The sequence below is a fragment of the Lagopus leucura genome, unplaced genomic scaffold, assembly GCF_019238085.1.
Source record: "Lagopus leucura isolate 7727_CA_CO unplaced genomic scaffold, USGS_WTPT01 Super-Scaffold_100157, whole genome shotgun sequence".
Taxonomy (NCBI): Eukaryota; Metazoa; Chordata; class Aves; order Galliformes; family Phasianidae; genus Lagopus; species Lagopus leucura.
The window spans coordinates 41,056,154-41,080,125 of NW_024962334.1; the positions used below are offsets into that span (position 1 = coordinate 41,056,154).

Consider the following 23,972-nt stretch of genomic DNA (forward strand, 5'->3'; position numbering starts at 1 on the left):
TTTTATTTTACTCCCTGCTTTGTGCATTCTCTTCTTTTTTTTTTTTCCTCCCACCCTTCATTCCCATTTTTTACTATTATTTTCGTCTTGTGTTACCTTCTTTCCTTCTCTCCCTCATCCCGGCTATTCCTGCTGCTATAGCCTCACAGGCTGGGGAAGCTGGCCGAGCAGGTAGGGGATTTTCATGTTCCCTCAATACCCACCTATCAGCTTCCAACAGTGGGACAGACTAGAAATTGAGTCTGGAGATTGGGGATTTTCAGATCCTTTTATGAAATTGTATGAGTCCATTTCAGCTTTATCTGGATGCAGGTTTCATCAAATACTAGTTTTCTGTTGTAACTATTTCATTCACACTAAAAATAACAAATACCATAGTGTCTTTGATTTTCAAACTCAACTGTTTCCATTATTTTATAAACCAATTCAGGTTTAGTTTTATTTTTTAAAGATAACCAATTATTTTCTTGTTTTTGTTTCTAACATTGCATCTATTTGAAATAAGCTCTCCACTCAGCACTAGTCTGTTACACTGCTGAGTTTACTAGTAGACTCAAAATTGTGTCGTTAATAGCTAGAGAGGATATTGTATCTTGTATTGTGTATAACAAGCTAAAGAGGCTAACATGCATGTGCAGCTCTGTTACTCTCTTTCTCCTCTGGTGACGGGTCACTATCAGTGTTTGTACAGTATCAGTTGGTAGTGATAGCTCTTTCCCCTTTAGATACAAGATTATGTATTCATTTAATTCTGTCACAATTTCTGATGCTGAACAAATTGTGAAACTACTAGCCAGCATTGCAGAAACACAGAATTTAGTGCCAGACATTCCTAATGGGAAGAATTGTACACAGCAAAATATGCCACCAGGACAGAAGTCACTATCTGCTGTTTTAGATAACGTAGATCTAAGTAACTGATAAAGGAGTTCCTGCTTTTGTAGCTCACTAGGGCTAGGTGAATTTATCTGCTGAAAAGAAGATTCCAAAGTTCCAGTGTTCCAAAATGAAGTTGTGCTTTTCTTCTAGCTTTCTACTTAGCAGTGATGTGAACTATGCAGCAGAGAAAAGAGCCCTACAGAGGCTACAAAGACTACAGCACTGAAAATTTATGTGTTCTACAGTGATGGGGTTGAAGTCTTGGATAAGGGAAAATCATGGCAGGTTACAAGACTGCAGCAAAACTATGAGTGGAAAGGCCTACAAGACTATCATCTCTGCACAAAACAATACTAAAATCAGTCTACTGTTATTCAAGTAACTAAATATGCCATCAAACAAAACGTTTAAATTATGATATGGAAGACTGAAAAGGAACAGAATAATTCCTTATAGATCTTCAGTCCACATATGTTCATGTCATGCGTGCTACCTTTAATATCTTTAGCTTCAAATATATTCTCTGTTGCATGTATGGAAGATTCTCAGTAAATCATGCTTCACGTTCCTGACCATGTGCTTCTGCCATTTAACTGTGTCTCCTCAGCCGTTTCCGCATTCCTTTAGATGACAAAATGTGTGTAACATTTTTGTATGTATCCACGTGCTGATTTCTTGGCCTTCTGTAGCAATTTAAACCTCTGTGTACGTGTTTGGTTAAATAGTACAGCCGCTTGATGTTTTTACCAACCACAAGGTACCTGACGGTAGGTATGGGTGCTCTTTCTGACTCTAAAGCTGAGCTTTGTTTGATGAACAGCTTAAATATAACTTGTCATTTGATTAGTGTAATTAGCAGTGAAATTAATGTCAGTTATTCAGGGAGTAAATCTTTTTTCTCCTCCCAGTCTCCAAGTTCTGATTAGCTGATATTGTTGTTTGCAGGGAACGTCTGGACCGGATCCAACCACAGTCTATGTTGATATGAGGGCACTGAGGCATGACAGGTCGGAACCACCTTTTTCTTTTTCTATAATAAATACAAAACAGATTTTCCAGCAAGAAGTCTACTTCAGCACTCTGCACGTTGAAAGCTTTTGTAATCCTCCTGAATTGTTTGTGTTAATTCCTACCAGCGAGCTGAAATAGTTACTTTTATTAGCTGGTTAATTAATTAACATGACCATTGATAAAACTGAAGCATTTGGCATAGCTGCTGTTAACTAACAAGATTCCCAGCTTCTCAGGGTTCCCTGACACTTGTTTCAGTTGGGCAATTCCTAAGAAATGGGTTCCTCTTGGGCTTATTGTCTTCACAGATGTGTTTCTCCTTGGCAAGGCCAGTGAGGAGATTGTGGGGGGATTTGGCTGTAATTCTTAATACTGTAAGACTATGAGGGATTATTATTTACCTCAGACATTGTGAGCAACCACATTCTGTAACACTGGATGTCTTCTATCTTTAATGTTAGATAATCATATAGCAAATGACAACTAAAATTTTTCATTGGTGTTACTCAGGAGATGTATGAAATCTTCTGGATACAGAGGAGCTTGTAATTTCATGCATAATTTTAGAAAATACCTATGCATGTATGTTTCACTTTTCCAATGTCATAGTCAAAAGTCTAGCAGATAGTCTCAATGTTTTCTTTTGACAAAACAGAGCTTTCAGTTAATTCTGGAGGAAATGAACATTTAATTGATGATGTTCTCCAGTCTCGGTGCCATAAAAATCATAATCCCCATAAGGACTCTTTTTTTTTTTTTTTTTTTTTCCTCTTTGTCTTTTGCCCTTCATAAAAACTTAACAATGGAGAATTTGTTCCTCTTAGGCAAGTATTGACTTTCATATCGATAAAGTGACTGGGTCAGCTTGCAGGGTACAGAGCTCAGGGCAGTACTGGCACCTTCCCATGCAGCCCCATGAGTGTCTAAGTATTTCATAAATGCAAGTCAGAACAGAAGCTTGCAGGCTCGCACTGTAGGCAACACACAGATTCTAACTTGAACCAAGCTTTGTTCTGTTCAGCATACACAGTGCTGAACTCACATACTCAGTTTTCTCTTCCATGTATATCGTGGTGCCAGGCTGAAGAGAGTTGGGGATTTGTCTTGCGCAGATGTCCAGTTCAGAGCTGCCTGCCTGGAACCCCTGTAGTGAAGAGACAGTGGTTGATTTTGGGGTGTGATTATCCTGTTCTCTTCCAAGTGTTCAGTTTAAGAAGACATTAATTGGACTCACAAGTGTGTGCTTTCTTCCGTTAGCTCTAAAAGAAGCATAGAACAGTTAAGTGAAATATAAATACAGGTATTTTCCTATAGCACATAGAACTTGGCAGGTGAAAGAAAGGAACTGTGAGATACTTGACACTCCCACCATTTTTTTCTTCCTTTTGCACACTCTGTTACCAACGTAATACTCATGTTTGATCCATTCTTTATGATGCTGCTGCCTATGTAACCCAGCAATCTTGGGGTACCTGACTCTACAACTGCAGTGCTGTGTAGGCATGCTTATACTCAGCATAAGTAAAAGAAGTATTCTGTCACTGTTGTACCATGAGTTTGTCATCTCTGCAGTGCACTGCAGAAAGTAGGTTTACATGAGAAGTTGAATGATTTACTTTTTAAAACAGTTGTGAGAAGTGTAGCCTTTCTTTCTCAAAGCCAAACTAATTTTATGACTGGGATAAAACTCATCAAGTCTAAAGTGGTCCCCTGGACTCCTTCTGTGGTTTGTGAAAAGGGACACACACCACTGGTGTAATGCAGCTATTTCGGACATACATCAGCACAGGATGCATTGCCCTTTGACATACCTTTCTTTCTATATTGATGAGGAAGGAAGTTTACACAACTAACTGAAACCTAACATTTGTTTTTCAATAGAGACTTTAAGGTGAGACTTCTGTTTCCCCAAAGTGTTTGTGTTGATCTCAGAGCTCTTAAATGGTTGAAGCTAAGTTGAACACAAGGTAGGTGTATATCCATTAGTGCCATTCGAGTGCAGGAGAAAGAGCTATTGAATCATTAAAAATAAAGTTGTAGTTACAAAGGGGAAGGATAAAGCTGAAGGATAAATGTCATTCTCTGGAGATATTCAAGATCCATTTGGATGCTTTTCTGTGCAACCTGCTCTAGGGAACTACTTTAGCATTGGGTTGGACTCAGTGATCTCCAGAAGTCTCTCTTAGACTTTGTGATTATGTGATTTACAGTTTTATAACAATAACAATAATTTTAATCAACAAAAAAATAACTTTATTTGATGTAATCTCTTCACACTTGCTGTTTGTAACCATTTTAATGGAACTCAATGCCACTATCACTTAGCAGCAACTGAGACTGGTTTACATAGCTGTGAGAGTGTACAACCTGATGAGGCTTTGCAGGTCAGCCCCTCCCAGCAGTATGGAAAGATTGCACAAATTGCACTGTGCACATAATGCTTTTTTTTTTTTTTTTTTTTTTTTTAATATATTTTATTATTTTATTTTGGCTGCAAGTTGTATTTAGGTTGTTTCTGAATGGGCAAGAATGAAGACTTCCAACCAGTGTTAATTAAACCGTTCTCAGTTTTAGTTGGTAGAATCATAGAATTAACCTTAATTATCAACCTTTCCAACCTTATGTTGGAAAAGACCTCTAAGATCATCTAGTCCAACTGTGCACCCACCACCAATGTTGCAGAACCAAGGACATGATCTTCATCCCATTGGCCTCAGCCCAGTGATGCAGCCTCTCCAGATTGCTCTGTAGGGCTTCATGACCGGTCACCAGCTGGATGTGACTCCATCACCACCCCTCTCTGGGCCTGGCTCCCCAGGCTGTTCTTTACCCAGCAAAGAGTGTACCTGTTTATGCCACGGGCTGCCAGCTTTCAGGAAGGCTGTGGGAAAAAGTGTCAAAGGCTTTGCTGAAGTCTAGGTAGACTATGTAAACAGCCTTTTCCTCATCCACTGGGTGAGTCACTCCATCATAGGAGGAGATCAGGTTGGTCAAGCAGGACCTGCCTTCTGTGAACCCATGCTGGCTAGGCCTGATCTCTCAGTTGTCCTTCAGATGCCATGTGATCACTCTCAAGATCATCTGTTCCATAAACATTCCTGAGATATTTCATATCTGTTTTCATAAACCCACATATCCTTACCTTTTGATCTTGTCTCTAATTCCAGCTCTTTAGCTAAATAATAATTGCACTTAATTATCATTCATAGAATCACAGAATGGCTTGAGTTGGAAGGGACCTTAAAGATCATCAAGCTCCAACACCCCTGCTGGGGCAGGTTTACTAACTGTGAGATCAGGCAGCCTGGGAGCCCATCCAACCTGCCTTGAACACCCCCATGAATGTGGCATCCGCAGCTTCCCTTGGGCCACCTGTACCAGTGCCTCACCACCCTCTGAAAAAAGAATTTTCCACCTAACATGTAACCTAAATATTCCTTTTTTTAGTTACCCTTTATCCTATCACTGTCAGACCATCCGTCTCCCAAATTCAAATGATTTTAATTTCATCAAGTTCAGGCTGTTGGGTTGTTTTGTTTTGTTTTTTGATGGCTGCTTGGTTGTTTTGTTTCTTTTTTCTTTCAGTACAGTCAAATAAAAACAGTATTCAATCTATTAAACCCTTTTCTAGCTTGCTACATTTTCCTTTGAGCTGCATATAGTAATAATGGGATGCTCGGATAGTTTGCCACAGGCTCAGTGGCAAAGACAGCTGGCACCAAGCAGGGAGCCAAATCCAGATGTAGGATATCACCAGGTAGAGGCAGTGGGATGTATTTTGGTTCATTTTTTATTCTGGCAGTTACTGATGATGCAGCATGTGGCATCCAAGATCTTTCATTGAAATATCCCCATTCCATCATTAGAATTAATTATTTTATTCGTATTTCCTACTGTACTCATTAAAAAAGCAGTCAGTGGATCTGTGAAGATATCTTGTCTTTTTATGTGGTCTCTGACATCTTTGTGCCATGGATGTAAATCACTGAATCTCTTCAAAACTAAAAATAACTGGCCTTTGTGTATGCAGACTTGATTTTCTAGGAAGCTATTTGTATGTTGTGCTAAATCTGTTTTTCTCATACTTCTGGAGTATTCAGAGAGCTCTGAACTTTATTAGCCAAACTGGGAAATATTGTTCCCTTGATGTGGTAAAGGGAATGAGAATGGAAGATTGGAGTTCCATTCGCTAAGAAAAGAAGAGAACAGCGATAGAGTTTCAGAGAGATGTGAAAACAGTTACTTAGGTTTTATTATTATGGATTGTTTATATACTGATCCCAGTCTCAAATGCAGACTGTCAAAAAGAATCAGCAAAGGCTTTGCCTCCATTTTAATATATTCCAGCAGTTCAGACTTCATGCAGGAAAAGAAAAATAGCCTTTTATCCTAGCTGTCAATAGTTTGTTATTCTGCGCCGTATTTTATTGAAACTTTCACATTGTGTGTACATTTTTTTTGAGTAATACCAAGCAACAAAACCACAGGAGTTTTTTCTGGTTCTTGAACACTTCTTTTCCATCTCCCTTGAAGAATACTCCTATTGCAAGGTTACCAGACAAAAGAACTACTTAGCTAAATTATTATGTAAGCTACAGTCACAGCAGTGTGCTGCAGCGCAGTCACAGCATGAAGGTTAACATTTTATGGACACGTAGTGGAGAAAATAGACTGGAGGGATACATGTCAGAAAGAGTCATGCTAATGACAAGTGACAATAAAATAGTTACCTTTTGTGAAGCATTAATTGATGAACCATACTTGAAAGCAATTTACCAGTGGTTACTAAAAAGAAACGTTGATAACTGCTCCCTCGTGCTCTGGGGAGCATTGCTTTTTCCCACTCTTGTAGTAGGTTACAGTGCACAGAATCCATTTGTAGGCTACAGAAAATGCCATTTTTCAATAATTCCCTCTGTGTGGGATTCTGAAGGGGTAATATGAATATATTATTGTCCCCTTGGACACACGGTCGCTTTTTGCTTTACAGTGAGATTTAATAGGTGCAGTGTGTGGAGCTTGTTGAGTTTGGAAGTGCTGGGTATCTACCTGGGGAGCTGTTCCAAACACTGACCTGACAAATCACCAGAGCAGCAAGCTCTCCTACAAATTGCACTGTGTCAGGTGCCACCTCCAGCAGTGCTGCTGTAGTCATCCTGAGCTCTGAGGATCATCTGGTACAGGTCGCTTTACTTCCAATTTCACACATTATTTATGCATCTTTTTTTAGACTGTCCATTGCTGTTTGGTTGTTTTTCTGTTAGCACAGGGACAGATTTTCTTGGAAGAATGAAAAGCTTTTCACCCTTATAAAGTCAACAGAGAAGTTAACTCTGTTGTAAGAGGAAAAAGGGTTGAGGTCCTTAAAAATCAAGCCTGACACCCTCTAGGTTTTAATTAGGCCAAGTTTTAATTAATCTAACTTGTGATGCAGTTTGGTTTTGAGAATTCTATGTAGAAATGTATGGATTTAGGGGTATTTTGCACACGATCATCTTGTAGAATCTCATCAACGAGTTTAAGCTGTTACATTACTGGTAAAAACCCTCCTTGTTCTTCGTGTTCCTTTAGGCAAAAAAACAGCATTAGCCTTTTAGTGACATTGTATTTTATTTCTGTCCCCCAAATCCCATTGGTAGTATTTCCTATGACAAACAAAAGAAAAGTTTGTCCTGGGTAGTGAGTTTAACAAAACTTCCTACTTCTGACTTGGAGGTGAAGTCCTGGGGTGCCTGCCCTGGAGGAACCATTGCTGCCTGCAGAGGGGATGAGCCAAGAGCTATGCTCAGCATCTGCTGTTATTTGGAGAACAGCTGACGACCTGGACTGCTGAAGGGGAGCAAACTGTTTAAACATCATCTAAGGGGTTGCTCTGTTTATATGAGAAAATCCAGGGTTGTAACAAAAACGGTAAATATACCAGTTTTAAGGGCTTTTAAAGATGTCTTATGCTTCCAGGCATAAACCAAATTCTGTTGTAGGGCAGGAGAAAAGGACAAACATCCCATAACTTTTAGATGGAAACTCACCCCCTCTTGTCCTAATCAGAGTGACTTTCTGAGTTATGAGGGGAATGGGACTCTCACAAAGCAATTTCTGTGCTCTGTAAGGATGGATTACTAGTCCTGGAGGTATTTCCTCCCTTGAAACAAGCCTGTTTTTCTTTGAGAAGGGCTTCATCAAGGGAACATAATGTTGATTTTAGTGGAATAGGACAGTAAGAGCTGGATCAAGTGGTGGCTTTTGAAGGAGGATGTGCTTTATACCTTAACTATAAATTGAGAAATTCCACTTACACTTCCCTGAAAGAGTAAAGGAATACTGTCACCTGTACCAAGACAAAGGGAAGACAGAAGCCTTAGCTTTCCAGGATTGCTGTACTGCAGTTTTACATTTACTCAATTGTTCGCAAGTGCCATTTGCACGTCATTCTCCAGAAATTAATAATAGCACTAGATGGAAAATGGTTCAAGTTTTGTTTTGGCAAATCATCTGTCAGCCTCCAAATAACATTCCAGTGTATTAAAACACACCAACATTTTTATTCCTGAAGAAATCTGATGTTGTTAAAAATAAAAAAAAGAAGGAATTCCCAATTTCAGTATACTGAGCTTCTGTTGGTGTCCCTTATTCCTACCAGAGCTGGGAATTGGTACAGCAAGGTGGCAGGTCGCCATTCTATGGAAGATTTTTTTAAGTTCTTCTATTTTCATTTTGTCTTTCTCTCTGCCACCAGTCTGACCATACAGTTACAGAAATGTCTGCATAATGAAGAGAAAAAAGAATTTTCATTCTTCCATTTCCTTTAAAGATAACATGTTACACGTTTGAGTTTTAAAGACAGTATATTCAGCAGTATATTTTGCTTTGTTTTCCTTATTTTTTATGTATACTAATGGAGCATTAAACAAGTAGAGACTGCTTCAGTAGTTGAGGAAAAATGTGTAAAAACATGTAATGAACACTTACGAAATTTGGAGCAAGCCGTTGTAACTTCTGCAGACCTCACTGCCATGTGCTCTAAGAGATGTGTATAAGAGATGTATCTCCTGAAGTGCTTTCCATCTGTGTTTTCTTTGTCCTCTTTCCTTGCCATCCTTCACAGGAGGATGGAGCCTTTGCTCTCCCACTTACTGACAGTTACTTGCCATGAATAATTCAGCAGTGGGTGATGTGCCTGGGGGCTACCTGTGGGAAATGGGCTCCCACCTCTGTGACCCGCTGCAGTCCGCCAGCCTCAGGCCCTCAGTGGACTCAGGTTGTCAGCACTCTGTAGCTGTGTGAATTCTGAGTAATTTGAGTGTGCGAGCTCAGAAGAACTGTAAAAACACCCTATATTTATATAAGGATCCCTTCCTAACTTTGTTAGAGATGCAATATTCTTTCAAGTAGTTGTATTCAATGGCTCTTAATATACTGCTTCAGGCCTTGCATAATAGCCTGAAGTGTATATATATATATATATATATATATATATATGCATGCATCTGTTTGCAGATGAGCTTATTTACATGAAGAGTGTGAAGCTCAACCAGGGTTCCCCATAAGTCTCCTGTGACAAGGGTGGTCCTTCACAATGACTTGAAGCATCCAGGGCTCTGCAGCACTACTGAGCTTTCAGCAAAGCCTTTCTTCTTTCAGTCTGTCTGTAGTTTTAATTCCACTGAATCAGTGTTTGTATGTTGAACTTCTCTGTGCACGGGAAATGACACTGGTGATTGATAAGGAGAGGGAATCCTCCAGTAAGTTCCTCTGCAATAATGCAGGGTACCTGCTCCGTGCATCAGCTGGTGAAGTGGATTTGGAAGCTTGCAGTACTATAAGGAGACTTACAAAGGAAGACTTGATTTCAGAACTTTCACCTTTCAAAACACTTTGTGAATGGAGAGAACATGAATATTGCATCCAGGAAGCTAAAATTCCATCATTTGCTAATAACAAATAGGGTAATTCTGTACCTGAAAAATTATTTCAGGTTTCAAATTCATTATAATGAAAGCTTTCCCTAGGTGTGAAGTCTCTTTTTCCTCAATTAGAACAGGGAACATAAGGGATCATGAAATAGAAAAAGCATGTTGTATAAAACAAAGTCATCAGCTCACAACAGTGGTTATGAAAAGTGCTGTAAAAACAATTAGCAATAAGTAGTGAGCCCTTGGAGGTTTGTAATCTAAATAGAAAGCTGAAGGCTGAAAGCAACACTACACCTGGTTTTGCAGATACAAACCTGAAGCTCAGAGAAGAGAGATGCTGTTTCTGATAGGACATGTGTACAATCAATGAATATACAGATGGTATAGTATACCCAGGAGTTTATCTGATGTAATTATGATACTAGAGTAAGGAAAATAGGACACTCACCCTATCCTGGTCTTGCATAATAAACTCCAGTGAAGTAGATCTCCAGAAGAGACCCTTCCCACTGGCAGTCAGCTCTTAAATGGGTCTAGGAGGGGTGCAGCCTGGCTCCACCCTTTCCTGCAGAACAGGTGAATTGCCTTCACCTGTGCTCCCTCATTGCTTGCCTCAGGTGATTAATCTGGCCAGGGGCCAGACTGAGTTCTCTGGAGTCCCAGACCACTTGAAGTAGTTGTGTATTAGACTTTACAGTTTAGCAAATTGAATGTGATGAATGTGATGCACATATAATGAAAGCTGAATATTGTGCAGTGGTTTAAGGAGGAAAACAGAAAAAAAAAATGGGATTTATTTTTACTTTTGCCCATAGCTATTTATGATAAAATTACTTTTTAATTCTCTGAAGCTTTGAATATCCATTTCCTGAACCTGAATTCCTGCCTTATTTTCATTCCTTTGCAACTTTCTGCATTGTCTTAAACCCTTGCATAACCTCTTCTGCTCCTTTATCCAAACATCTGCAGGATAGGAAGCTGTTTCCCTTTGACCTCAGGAAATTTGGGACATGAAATACAACTCAGATTTATAGTGAAGCAAGTCTTTGCATTAAAGGAAGTGATTTAGTGCTAATTCTTTAACTGAACTTATTGGTAATGGATTTAGCAGGATTAAAATATGTCCTAGATGTACAGTAGATGTCATGGTTGTTCATTTTGCTGGCTAAAGTTTGTTTCAATCCAAAAATGCCCTTTTTCAGTCTCGGTTGTCTTTATCCGTTATCTGAATTTCTCATACGATGAGAAGAAAACTGTTTTGAAGAAACCAGGATGCTGTACAGAAAGTCTTCTTCATTATCTGGATTTTCCCTTCAGCCAAAGTGCTCAGGTGTGCCATTTTCTGGCAGTTTCAACTGGGAACTTCATGTTGAAGCTTATCATAGAATTATAGAATCATAGGGATTGGAAAGAACCTCTGGGGATCATCAACTTCAGCTCCCCCACTAAAAACAGATTCCCCATAGTATCTTGAGCAGGAAAGCATCAAATGATCTCACTGATCCATATTTCCATTTTAGAGTACAATGAGCTCATTGGCTTGTAAATTCCAGAATAATTTATGTGCAGTTTATTGTTTGAGTAAAGAGGGTCCTGAAAGTGTTGAAGGGTTTTTTCAGTAGTGGTGTGTGTCTGAGAAATGTTGCTGATGGCAGTGGCTGATGGCATTTGAGAGTTCCTGGCTGTTTCAGTCATAACTGGGAAGTCACTGGTTTATAGAATATAGCTACACAGAGGTACAGGTCTCAGACATTAAATGCCTTTAAATTAGATTTTGGTTAACATTTCCAATGAAATAAATGTGGGTTTTTTTTCACCAGAAAAGATGATTTTGTTGAAGTTGAAAGAGTCAATTTTGACAGATCTTCACAGCTTAAGAAACAAGATTAAATGGTCAAAGCGCCCTACTTTAACTTTTGAATTTTTGCTCTTGATGGTGTTTAAAACATTTTTAGTTTGGAGAGTTAATGAAGCTACAGTTAAAAAAAAAAATTAGATAGAATCTCTTTGTCTGACCTGCAGCGTTTTTTTCTGTCTACATGTTCATTTTTCACCTCTTTGTTCCAGCTTAATATGCAACAATTTTCAAAACATGTTTCTTACATGATAAGAAAATATCCACTTTTTCCCCACAAGCTCAACTTGTAATGCAAGATGATGATCAGCAAGAAATAATAAGTCTGAAATGAAACCAAGGTTTCCCATCATATCTTCTTGCCGCAGAAGGGTTTTGGCTAAGGGAAGGACTTAGGGATATATATTGATGTTTTTGTATTTTCAGTGTATTTTCAGTATATGGTAGGCTGTACTTAAATCATACTGTATCTGATTTCCTTTAGCTTTTGTTGCTGAAGTTTTTCAAATGTGAAAAATCAGCTGCTGAAAAACGTATCATCCTAACAGAAGAACTAAGAATTAAGAAATGAAAAGGGTGGACTTCCGTGCTGGTGTGACTGCAAAGTTCCAGACAGGAGGAAGAATGATAAGAAAGTGTTGGTAGGGTAGACAGGGAATGAGAGCTTGATGGTGGAAAATGCTTTGGTGCACAGCCTGGCTGACAGCAGAGGATGCTTGGCACACTGACACGGGGGTGGGGGAGAGGTATGAGGCTCAGCTTGTGGGAGTGACTGCAAAGGAAAGACAAAAGCTCAAGGGGTGGGATTTTGCCATGTGTTAGGGTAGAGCCAAAGTCTTTACTTGTTCAGCAAGAAAAGGGGAAACATTTTTTTAATTTTACGCGGGGAACTACTCAGAAATAATAAGAGGAAGCTAAGAAAAATTGCTGCCAAACAGGACAGTAAAAAGACCATGAAGTACATTCAGTTGAGAAATTAATTCTGAAGGGAAGTAGGAGAAGCCCCATCATTTGAAATGCTGTAACAGGAGTAGACGAAGCACTCAAAGAGCACTGCGGGGAGTAGCCTTTTTTGGCAGGGAGCGGGACTGGAATGACCTAATAGCTTCTTTCCATCTCTATTAGAATCAAAGAGCCTGAAGTCTTTCCCAGTGCAACAACATAGCTGTGTTTAAAGGTTTTCCCAATTTTGGCATCATAACACTGGTTACTACCACCTTGCACGTTCCAGGCCCTTCAGATTCCCCAGACCTTACTTAATTGCTCTGCTGACAGATTCCTTGATTTGTGAGAGTACCAGCTAACTGTGGAATATATTTGGAGTTTTTGTCACCAGATAGAAAAAGGAACCTCAGCGTAATCTGCAACTCCATGTGAACAGTTGGGCAGAAAGGCACTGTTCCTGTATTTCAGTATCCCCTGCACTGCTCAGTACAATGCCGGTTAGCTGTAGGTTGCCAGCTTTCATTCTGAAGTCAGACTTCAGTTCTGCTTTTCTGTCATAAGAGTTTGATTTGAAGGAGATAAAATCCATCCATCCAATGTATTAAATAGTAATGAGAAAAATAACTCAAGCCCTTACTGTTGTTTTGACTACATTTTCAATTAAATCCCGTTAGGCAGGCTTTGAAATGTAAGCAGATTTCTCAACTGCAGAGCACCAGTTCAAAATCTTTTCTTAAGAAAAAAAGACTGATTCTTTGGAGCCAAAGAAGAAAATGTTAAAAATCATACTCTCCCATGCCCTGCTGTATAAATACTGCAGGTTCCTTGCACATCATCTTTGCTAATAGCAATGTAACAGTACAAGCATTCTTAAGCATCTTCTGCTTCTCCTCCCCAGTGAGATGTTTTGGTTGGAGAGAAGCTCCGTGTTTTCCCTGCGTTCGGTCACTCATTTCTGTTTTCCCTCTCAGCTTGGCTGCAAACCGCCAGAAGGTGCAAATATAGCTTTCACACCCAAGGGCAACACTTTGATCCCACCCACTTGATTTCCAGGCTCTTTGCCCAGCCTGGCACTGCTGCCATACTCTGCTCTGCCCTTCCCAGTGTGACTTGAAGGCAACAGAAGGCAGCAGGAGGGCTCTGGGTTCACTTTGTAAGGGACCTTTTGTGCCCCCCAACGAAGGAACAGTGGAGTGCTGCATAGAAACGTGACTTGCCCTTCCTGCAGCTCTGATGCCTGGGAGCATGTTGTGATTATTTGTGAAATTCCTACTTAGAGAAACACAGTCAGAAGGAGCTATGAGTCCCCTGGCCAGCATCAGCAGTGTGACTCGGGTGGAATTTCTCAGCATTTATCACAGGTGTAATGCTCTCTGGGCTCTGCCTGCTGCTGCCAGCGCACACCTGGGGCTGTCAGGAATGGAAGGTGCACGAGGTCTCAGACATGTCTGCTGCCTGTCAGTGAAAAAAGGAAATCTCCTGGGGGAGCAGCAGGAACAATTGAATTATTTTATGATGAGACAGAGTAAAACTCATTTAAAAGTTATTGCATAATGTCCATAATTTATTCACAGTGCTAGTCCCTGTAGAGTTAGTAAGACTATTATGCACTTAAAATTAAGTATGCACATAGGAGATGGTAACATCAGAATCTAATGTTGCGCTTCTGTTTTTCTTTTTAATCTCTCTGTGGCAAAATATCTTGTTATTTCAGAGATGGTAGAGGTTTAATGGCATGTTCTCACATGCATTGTGAGCTTAGCCAAAAGTTTTAAACAAGGAGTCTCAGTTTCTGAGCACTAACAGGGCCCGAGCAGAAAACCTCCCCTAAATGCAGAGTTGCTATGTGTAGTGCACTGCTGTGATATTTCTGTGGGGATGTGAGGAGGAAAGCACGTTGGGGGGGAGTTTTAACAGAATGGGAAACTGAGAAATTGCACCTTCTGGATCTTCGTGTGCTAAAATTCAGAGGAGATTAAGGGAAATAAGTGGAGAAGGGAGCTAGAAGAATGTGCTAGTACTAACAGCAAGGAGGGAGGCACAGCTACTGAAAGGACGGGAGAAGGAGCTGGTCAGAATTACGGATGTTGATTCATTTCCAGCAGTCACTTCAGTGACTATTTAATATATAGCTTTATTTTATATGATTTCTGAGCTTTACTATGTGCAGTTCCCACGAGGCATGGAATTCAGCAGCATTGCTGAGGCATGTTTTGAAGCAGAAAGGGAGCAAAGAGCGGTGGAATCTTCGCAGAATTGAACAGCTCTGACATATATTTTTCCTGCCCCAGAGTGATTTTGTATTAAAACTGAATTATTTTTATACCAATCTCAAATTCAAATAAAGTGTTTGCTGCCTTTTTTCACACCATCTTTCTCACCTCTATACATGGCTGGAGTTTTTTTAAAATAGTCTATTTTTAAAAATCAAACCTACTTGAGAAATGTTGGTAAATAATTGAAGAAGTCTCTGCTAGAGGAGATCCCATGGGTGAGATGATGACCAGTTCTCCTGAGAGCAGCTACCTGTTAGCAAGTGTGCATTGAAAATCAGAGATGTCAGCTAAGAGCTCACTGTAAGGCATTTTCTATTTCTGAACTTCTACAGATTTTACAGAACAGAGTTATATATAAAAAGGCAGAGATAAAGGCATTAATTAACAACTGCTTCTTGCAACATTTGGTTTTTTTTCTCGACGTGCACAGAGTTATTTTTAAACCACTTGCTGCATACTCCAAAATACGTCTGCTTTGACTTGTTGGAGCGGCCGTTCAGGAGGGGCATATGCAGACAGGTCTGTTATGGGGCAGCGTGACTTTAGGCATACATGTACACCTTACAGTGAAGCTCCTGAGGTTCTGCTGCCCCACATCTATATCTCTGGTGGGACAGCTGGATACTGCAGCTTCAGTGCTTTTGTTGTGGTGCTGGCGGTGGCCTTGCTGCTTTTCAGCTGTCATGGGCAACATGCGTACGTGTGCACATGCTTGCCTGTAACACTCCATAGGTGGAAGAGGGCAATAAAGTAAAATTGGAAAAGAGCTCTGAAATTGCTGGGAACTTGGGATGTATTTCTTGCTGTTAGTGTGAGAAGCTGTTCACACTGCTGTGCTGTGCCTCGGGGCTCGGCCCTGCCCCATCCATCAAGGCTGAGAGACTCCCCAGCACTGCAGATGAATCTCTATTCACTGTTCCTGCCTTGACCTCGACAGTCCCAGCTTTTATGGATAACTTCTAGAGCAAAGAAATAGTACAAAAAGAAGAGAAAATCTTTTTCCATCTCCTTTTATGTGTAGTGGCTTGAAATTGCCAAAGCTTTGCTCTTCCCCAAGGGACCTTTAGCAGAGTTCTCTCTGTGTCTCATCCCTCCCTCCCCAGACTGAGCTCTGCAGTGCTTCACATATAAAAAGGTATCAGAACAGCGCGGAAAAGATCTCTCACGACAGCTCTTAACTGACTGCAGTTTTGTGATCACTTCAACTGGATCCAGTTCTCTACACAACTCATTATGCCTTCCTGTGCCCTCTCTTGTATCAACATTTCTTTTATGAGATTATTTTTTTATATATCTCAGGGATTTTTTCTTTATAATGGGGCATTTGGTGGAAAGAGAGGGGTAAGAACTGCTTGCTTGGTGGAAGAACAGATTTAGATCAGCTCTGTGGGATATGAAAATTTGGAAGAGTAGGAAGTTTTTCATGATTCTGCTATGGCTTTTAAGGTATCTCACTTGGGATACAGAAATGCCTATTTGTTACCAGAAATCTCTTCCCCGTCTACTGGCTGAGCTGATAGACCATTTTAGGACTTCACAGTCTCTTTCCAATGTTAGATGAGCAATCTCCTTCCAGACCATCATGCTTCCCCAGGAGAGCTGCCATAGCTGTTCCTTCAGTGGGAAAATGAGTTATCTAAGAAGGGAAGAGAGCAGACCAGAGTGTCACAGTCAGTAAGGGTCTGACCTCAACAGTAATAGCATTTATCATTTAAGGGTATTTTTTGTTGTTGTTACTAAAATGTTTATCAAACATTGTCCATTGAAAATGATCAAAAGATTGCTAAGGCAGATTTCAGTCCAAGTTGTGGTTTTGGGCTCTTTAGGGATGACTTTGGTTTCAACCATTACCCACTCATGGAATGTGATTGCTCACTCAGCTCACATGCTTTTGTTTCTGTGCCCTGACATTTATGATGTTCTTGTGGAAAATCAATGCTTTAGATCCCTTTTGTTGGGAATAATTTTGTGCTTGGAATTCCACTTACAAAAGTCTATCAAAATAAATATAAGGCACCAATTACATTGGAAGAATTTAGTGTTTAAGAAAATGTTTGTAGCCATCTTTTTTTCATTACTTTCCAAGCTGTAAGTTTTGCCAAAAATTAAATGTTGGGCCTCAGGATGTTTTAGAGGATATAAGCTCCATCTGTTCCAAAAATAGCATTAATCTCTGTGACCATCAGCAGTTCCCTTTAGAATTAAATATCAGTGGAAAGCAAATAAACGCAACCATCTACTATCCGTATTATTTTCACATGTATTTTACAGAGTTCGTTTAGTAGAAAGAGGATCTCCGCATAGTCTGCCCCTCATGGAGTCAGGAAAAGTAAGTACTGAGAGAAGATTCAAACATCTCCTTTATAGTAAATGATTTCAGTGCATTTCCATGTCTGTTCATTTTTCAAGCAAACGCAGCGCTCCAGAAGGCTTTATCAGCTGTGCAGCCAAAGGCCTTTCTTTGCTGCTGGAGTGCCAGCGGCAGGGCCTGCTTCATTGCTCAGAAGCTGCATCTCATCCTACAGATGTGGCACACGTGTGCCTTTAGCGAAGTCTCAGTGTCGACGCTTTACCTGTAGGCTTCTGTCCATCGGTAGAGGGGTGCATCACCCCAGTGGAGACAGGCCAGGGGGCCCAGCAGACACTGGTGCCATGCTCAGCTCTGCGTAGGACACAGCGCCCGGCCACGTGCCAGTGGCTGAGGTGTGCTGCCAAGCGTGCCCTGCCTATGTGAGGCGGAGGGGACGGAGCCGCTCAGCCACTGAGGCAGCCCGCTCACAGGCTGCCCTTGGCCCTCTCTGTGCTCGTCTAAAGCAGTCTGATTATATCTTTGAGAACGTTCATTTCAGAGGATGCTCCCTGTGCAAGTTTAGGTTTTAGCATGTCTCCACCTCTGCAGTGTTTGAATGCCAGCCTGTTACATGGAGTCACTGGCAAGGGTCTTGTTCTTAAGAGACTATGTGCTGCCTACAGGGCTTCCTCTTTGCTTCAGAGCAAGCTTTCATGTGAATAGGGTGGGTTTTTTCCATTCTGGTATGTACTGTCAAAGAGATTTGGGACTGTTTGATATGATTTTTGGAGTTTTTGGGGTTTTTTTTGCTGTTCATTTTGTAGATCAATATTTGACTTTTGACAAGTTTTTATTGATGGAGAAGTTTTCACAAAGATAAGAGGTTTTACTTTAACAATTCCCAAATATCTAGATTTGTTACATCAATTGACTATTTCAATTTTTTATTCAGTATGTCTACTTCAGCTTTTTAAGGATGCCTTGAGATTTACTGTGAAGGCATTTTTGGGGAAGAATATTCAGCTTATGATTGCGTAAGTACCTCCTTTCTCATTCTTCATGTGTTCTTTCAATAGATCCTGCCTGGAGTACGTATCATTATCGCTAATCCAGAAACTAAGGGACCCTTAGGAGATTCTCATCTTGGTGAGGTGAGTCATGAAAACTTCACCTTTGCGTACTTGGAACTGAATCTTAGGGGAAAAGCTATCAAAATATTTGCCAGTGGTTTCCTATCATGCATCTTATTAAATGCTAGGTTAAAAAAACTTAAATGATGCAGACCTCGATTGTGTATGAAGTGCGTGGTGTGATATTTGTATCTTTATTTAAAATGTTATTGGCATACTTGATGAATGCTAATAATAGCTCAAGTCTATGAAATAATTTGAAAACAATCTGCTTTCTCTAATTACATTTTCTACTTGATGCTTGAGTAATTCCAATGAAAACTTTAATGAAAAAAATAAGTGTATTGATTAGTCTAATTTCAGCTAGAGGGGTTTCAGTGTTTTCCTCTTTATAGTCATTGTGCTTCAGTGCACTGAAGCACTCTCATTAGCTGAGTTGCGCAAGGCTATGTGTTTTTCTGATTTATTTTTAAGTTTCTAGAGAGAGAAAAAACTTAAAATGTTATTTTCAAAGAGCAATTAAAAGATCTAATTAACAAAATGAGGGATTTGCGTAGTCATAATTAAGATTGCAATCTGATTTGTGAGATTCATTTTTAAGATTTCATCACTATGAAAGTGTGAATATTCCATGATGTCTTGAGTTAGCTGAAATGAACCCTTTTCCACATGTGAAGGTCCCTGGCCTCTCCCTCTAAAATAATGCAAACTCCATTTCAAATGTTGTGGCCTTTCCCACTACACTGGTGCTGTGGGAGGTATCTGTCTGTTTTGTGTTCACTGACGATGTCCAGCTGGATCAAATACACTGAACCAGGCCCAGGGGGCTGTGGAAGAGCAGTATGTCTACAACAGCATCTGAGAATTGCCACAGCCCAGGCAGAGCTCAGAGCAATGACAGTTGCAGGAGTCTGTGCAAGTCTGAGGCTGACCTGGGGCTGGAAAGCTGTAGGGAGAGCGTCCCCACAACATGACTCCTGCATTCCCATGGACTAGCACAGCTTAGCTCTGCGCTTTGACTTCAGCGAGGTCAGATTTGGGTCTTGATTCGTGCATACAAGTGGGTCAGGAACAGTGTGAAAAGGCATTATTTCTGGTTACATGTATTATCTAGCTATGACTGAAAATATTTGCATTAAGAATTTTCAATAATGCTTCATTCTGGAAAGCTGCTTTAATTAATACCAGTATAATTGCTTTTAACTTAGATATGGGTTCACAGCACTCACAATGCCAGTGGGTACTTTACCATATATGGAGATGAATCTTTGCAATCAGATCATTTTAATTCAAGACTCAGCTTTGGAGACACACAAACTATTTGGGCTCGGACTGGCTATCTGGGGTTCCTGCGAAGAACAGAGCTTACAGATGCAAATGGAGGTAAGGGGTTTCTCCTTGTCTGCCATGGGTCTGTGCGTATAATTTAGATTATGTTGGTTGTGTCTCCTGGCCTGTGTTATCTAGCTGGTTCTGTCAGTGAAGCTACTAGAACTGCAAAAAAAAAACATTTCAAGACAATCCAAAAATAAAACAAAGACCAAGATTACGCAGTTTGATAATGACAGGGGAATGGCTTTAAACTAGAAAAGGGAAAATTAGGTTAGACGTTAGGAAGAAATTCTCTGCTCAGAGGGTGGTGAAGCAGTGGAACAGGTTGCCCAGAGGAATGCTTCATCCTTTGAGGTAATTCAAGGCCGGACTGGATGGGACCCTGGGCAGCCTGATCTGATGGGTAGCAACAAGCCCATGATGGGACTGGATGATCTTTAAGATCCCTTTCAGCCCAAGCCATTCTATGATTCTATGATTTGTGATTACCACCATGTAACTCTCTGAGTTGTTATGAAAAGAACCAGTTATCTGCTTTTAAGACTATTAGCAAACATAATTTCCTTTAAGGATGATGTGCAAGCATTTATTATCAGCCTGATATCTTTTAAAAAGCCTAATTTCAGCCTCATTTATTTCTTTAGTCAATAAAAATTCATATTACAAGAGGATTACTCTTCAGAACTTGTATTTGTCTTAATGAGATATTTGCTATCTAACATGCTGCATATATTTCTAATTGATGAAGACTACTGTAGTACAACATAAGGCATCAGTACTGACCTTCTCAAGGCTGCTGGAACAACATTCCATACTGTTAGGGTCAAGTCTTTGAAAACAAAGAGAGAAAAACAAGGAGTCTGTTGTCTGTTTAGAAATTTGCCTTGAAAAAAAAATTTTTTTTTTTTTTGTTACATTCACCTTAAGGACAAAGGAAATTGTCCCACTGTTCTTGGGTAAAGACTTATATCTTCTTCAGATGTGAATAGTGGTTCTGCATTCCTTTCTTCTGCCTTCTGCTACATTTCAGTGAGGGAGAATGCTTATTAGTTTGAAAATCAGTTGGAGGGATCAGAAATTCAAGGATAATTTCTGCTATATGTATTTTCCTTGTTTATTAATGTGATTGTTTTTGTGATTTGATGCTCTGGAGAGCAGTCATTAATTCTTTTTCCCTTACAACCAGAACGCCACGATGCACTTTATGTTGTGGGTGCATTAGATGAAGCCATGGAGTTACGAGGGATGAGATATCATCCAATCGATATTGAGACCTCTGTAATTAGAGCGCACAAGAGCATCACTGAATGGTAAGGGTTATGTAACGCTATGGCTCTTACATAAAGCTGGAATATCTATATTATCTGGGGCTTTTCTTGGATATTGCAATTGGTCCAGGAAATGATCGGTCGGGACGGTCGCAGGATTTATTACCGGTGGTAAATATGCCTTTAGGATGAGACTTTTCATGAACAAATGTAATCAGGAAGGATTGTTTTCCATTAAGATCATTCAATGCATTTCTTTTCTTTGGTGTGTTTTGAAATATGAGTGAAAGATTAAACTTTCAGTTTGAGAAAAGCAAGCAGCTCTCAGGTAGGTCAGTGGATGTTTTCTGCTCTAACCAGGAAAAAAAGCTTGGTGTGAACTCAAGCTTTATGAGTGCTCTTATTAGAAGGAGTAAGCAAGCGGGCATTTAAAATAAATGAACACACTAATAAACGTTATTAGTGAACGCACTGTTACTTTTGAATTGGTCATTAATAAATCAAGCAGTGATCAAATCAAGGTCACAATGGAAATTGAAGCAGTAAATCAATGAGTTAATAATGATGTTGTCTTAATCAATGTATCACATCGTCAAATGCACACAGCAGGTAATGATTTCACTAGGCCGACTTGAGGCCAAATTGCTTTTCATTATTTTTGCATCAGAAGACTGAATCAGGTCGTTGTTTCGGTTTGATCTAACCTCAGCTCAGCCCTTTTTCTTCCAACCAAATCAACAATCTCAGCAGTTAAAGCAAGTCAGCTTGTACAGGATGTGACTCTCCTTTTTTGTTTTCAGGCTATAGGTATGGCCTGAAGCAGTAAAGAAGCATAGCAATCATACTGGTTTCTTCAGTGACAATTAGCCGCCTTTTTCTCAAACATCTGTTATGAAACAGTTAATTGCTTGGTTGATTATATCTGGGGTTTTACCTGATTGCAGTCTTCCTGCAACATAATCATCACCATGCTGTGCTGTGCTGACAAAGGTAGAGGATTCTGGGTCCTCGTAGAGTAGAGATCAGTACAAACCCACAAAGGATGTCGTGAAATGCTCCTTTCAGATGTATTCTTATCAACAGTGGATGGAAAACTATTCAGGGAAACTCTGTTGTAGATGGCCACAAATTCAAAATCTGTGTTCCAGTGTACCTGCTGTCAGAAACGTGTCCTCCTGGGGCAGTGAAAGAAGCAGCCATATCATACTGCAGAAGTGATCATTATTGATTTCAGTGGCAAAAAAGGCTTAAGTTGTATTCCTTTTCTCAATACCACTGAAAGCTCTTTGTGAATCCCTTTCCATCCTTCCCTTCTATTACCACGGAAATCTTGAATGGTATAGGGACAGCTCAGGAAGGGTTGGTGTAGGCTGGGAAAGTCAAAGAAAGGCTGTTAGATTTCTTCAAGAAGGTAGAAGTACATGCAAATAATTCTTAGACCACAAGCAAAATTTCAGAAAGCATTAGTGATGCTATTACTACCTTCTGCTCAAAGGCCAACTCTGATAGTTGTTAGGTTGCTTTTTCCTCAAGGAGGAGAAATTGGAGGTGAGCTGGATATTTTTGTGAAGTGGTCCTTCAGAAAAACAGGTGTTCAAAGAGAGGAGTTGCCAGTATGGAGTTTTCTTTCATAGTCTGACCCTGACCTTGACTTTTCTCACTCAGCTTTTCTTTCAGCTTCTCCTCTTGACTTTGGGGAGCACCCCTTGACAAAACAGTATCCAGTCTTTCTTTGATATATGCTTTTGTTTGGGTTGGGACATGAGCGTCTGGTTTTGTTAGAGACCGCTGTTCTTTCAGTTCAGCGACCCATTAAGAATTGAACTGCATTGATACCTATTGCAAACAAAAGGCACTGGGCAGGCCAGCCAACGAATAGTAAAAATAGCCCCAGCTTCAAAGAAGTGTGCTCCTTGCATAGCATGTAACGCTGCTGAGGAAAGACGGACTGTTGACTGACACACGATCTTGCTGTGCAACTTCTGTTACTGAGGATCTGATTGAAAGATCATTTAACGTTATTCTGTTTTCTTAAGAGATTTTAATAGCACAGCCTATGCCTTCGGACCTCCTTTGCCTCAGTGTATAACAAGCGCTCAGTCCTTTTCTATTGCGATGTATAACTGCACCAAGCAGTGTAAATCCATCTCAACTGGTGGAAACGTAAAGGACAATATTTCTTTGTGTCTGCAGCGGTCACCACTGAATTGGAATCATGACAAGAGAAATAAGTTTTAAATTGATACCTTCTTAGGAGTGTCAGTGATCCTTGGAATTAAAAGCAGCTTCATGAAGGTTTTTGGAATCAGTCTTTTGAACTCTAGACAAACTGACTTCTCCATAGCTGTGTTTTAGGGACCTGCTGCTGAATCTTTCCATTAATTGCTTTCCCAAGAAACAAGTAACAGTTGGCTTGAAGCATGGTTTCAACTGCTTTCTAATATTTTAATTAAACCTCCCAAGCTTTTTTTTGTTAAAACATATGTAATATTAACTCAGATGCTTGTGTAGCTTACTAGAGCTTGTGTGAAAGCATAGTTACAAATTAAAATTCATTTAATAGCACCACTGAGTCAAAAACAACCTTACTTTGAATGCCCATTAGTTTTCCAGATCAATAAGCACATAGGTACATAAAAATTCAATCAAACTGTACTTTAGCAGGATCTGAAAATGAAATATGTATTTTTAATAAATATTCTAAACCTAAAATCTATTCTTCTAAGTGTCAACTTAGAACACGTTTTCATAGCTAACTTTCGGGCAAAGTAAGATGTGTTTCCAACATACAAGGATATTCAGAATTTTAATAGACCAAAACAGCGCACTTCTTCAGACTGACTTCAGTCAAGGATTGACCTTAGCATAAGTAGCTCTCTTGAATTTACCTTAGATACAGAATATATTCTTAATTTCAGGTGCTTACACTCAAGACAGTTCTGGAAAATTATCCTCTGATTTTTTAAGGTAAAGGAGGATAGAGCACAGAATTTGTTATTTGAGTTAAAGTGTAAATTCTAATTATTTTTGCTACAGAAAAAGGTAGAGCAAGAAATAGCCACTGTTGATATCT

The 23,972-nt window shown here is 39.8% G+C and overlaps 1 protein-coding gene across 7 annotated transcripts in view; it reads left to right on the forward strand.

Annotated features, from left to right (window-relative positions):
* The window catches only part of DIP2C (disco interacting protein 2 homolog C), a 291,284-nt gene that overhangs the window by 263,095 nt on the left and 4,217 nt on the right, over window positions 1-23,972 (forward strand). For 5 of the 7 annotated variants that reach the window (XM_042888242.1, XM_042888245.1, XM_042888243.1 and 2 more), the window contains 6 exons: window positions 142-171; window positions 1,825-1,886; window positions 17,151-17,208; window positions 18,246-18,320; window positions 19,508-19,682; window positions 20,818-20,941. In XM_042888242.1, the coding sequence (XP_042744176.1) occupies window positions 142-171; window positions 1,825-1,886; window positions 17,151-17,208; window positions 18,246-18,320; window positions 19,508-19,682; window positions 20,818-20,941 (524 nt within the window). The remainder of the gene's footprint in view (window positions 1-141; window positions 172-1,824; window positions 1,887-17,150; window positions 17,209-18,245; window positions 18,321-19,507; window positions 19,683-20,817; window positions 20,942-23,972) is intronic. The other 2 variants (XM_042888244.1, XM_042888247.1) reach the window with 1 other exon arrangement.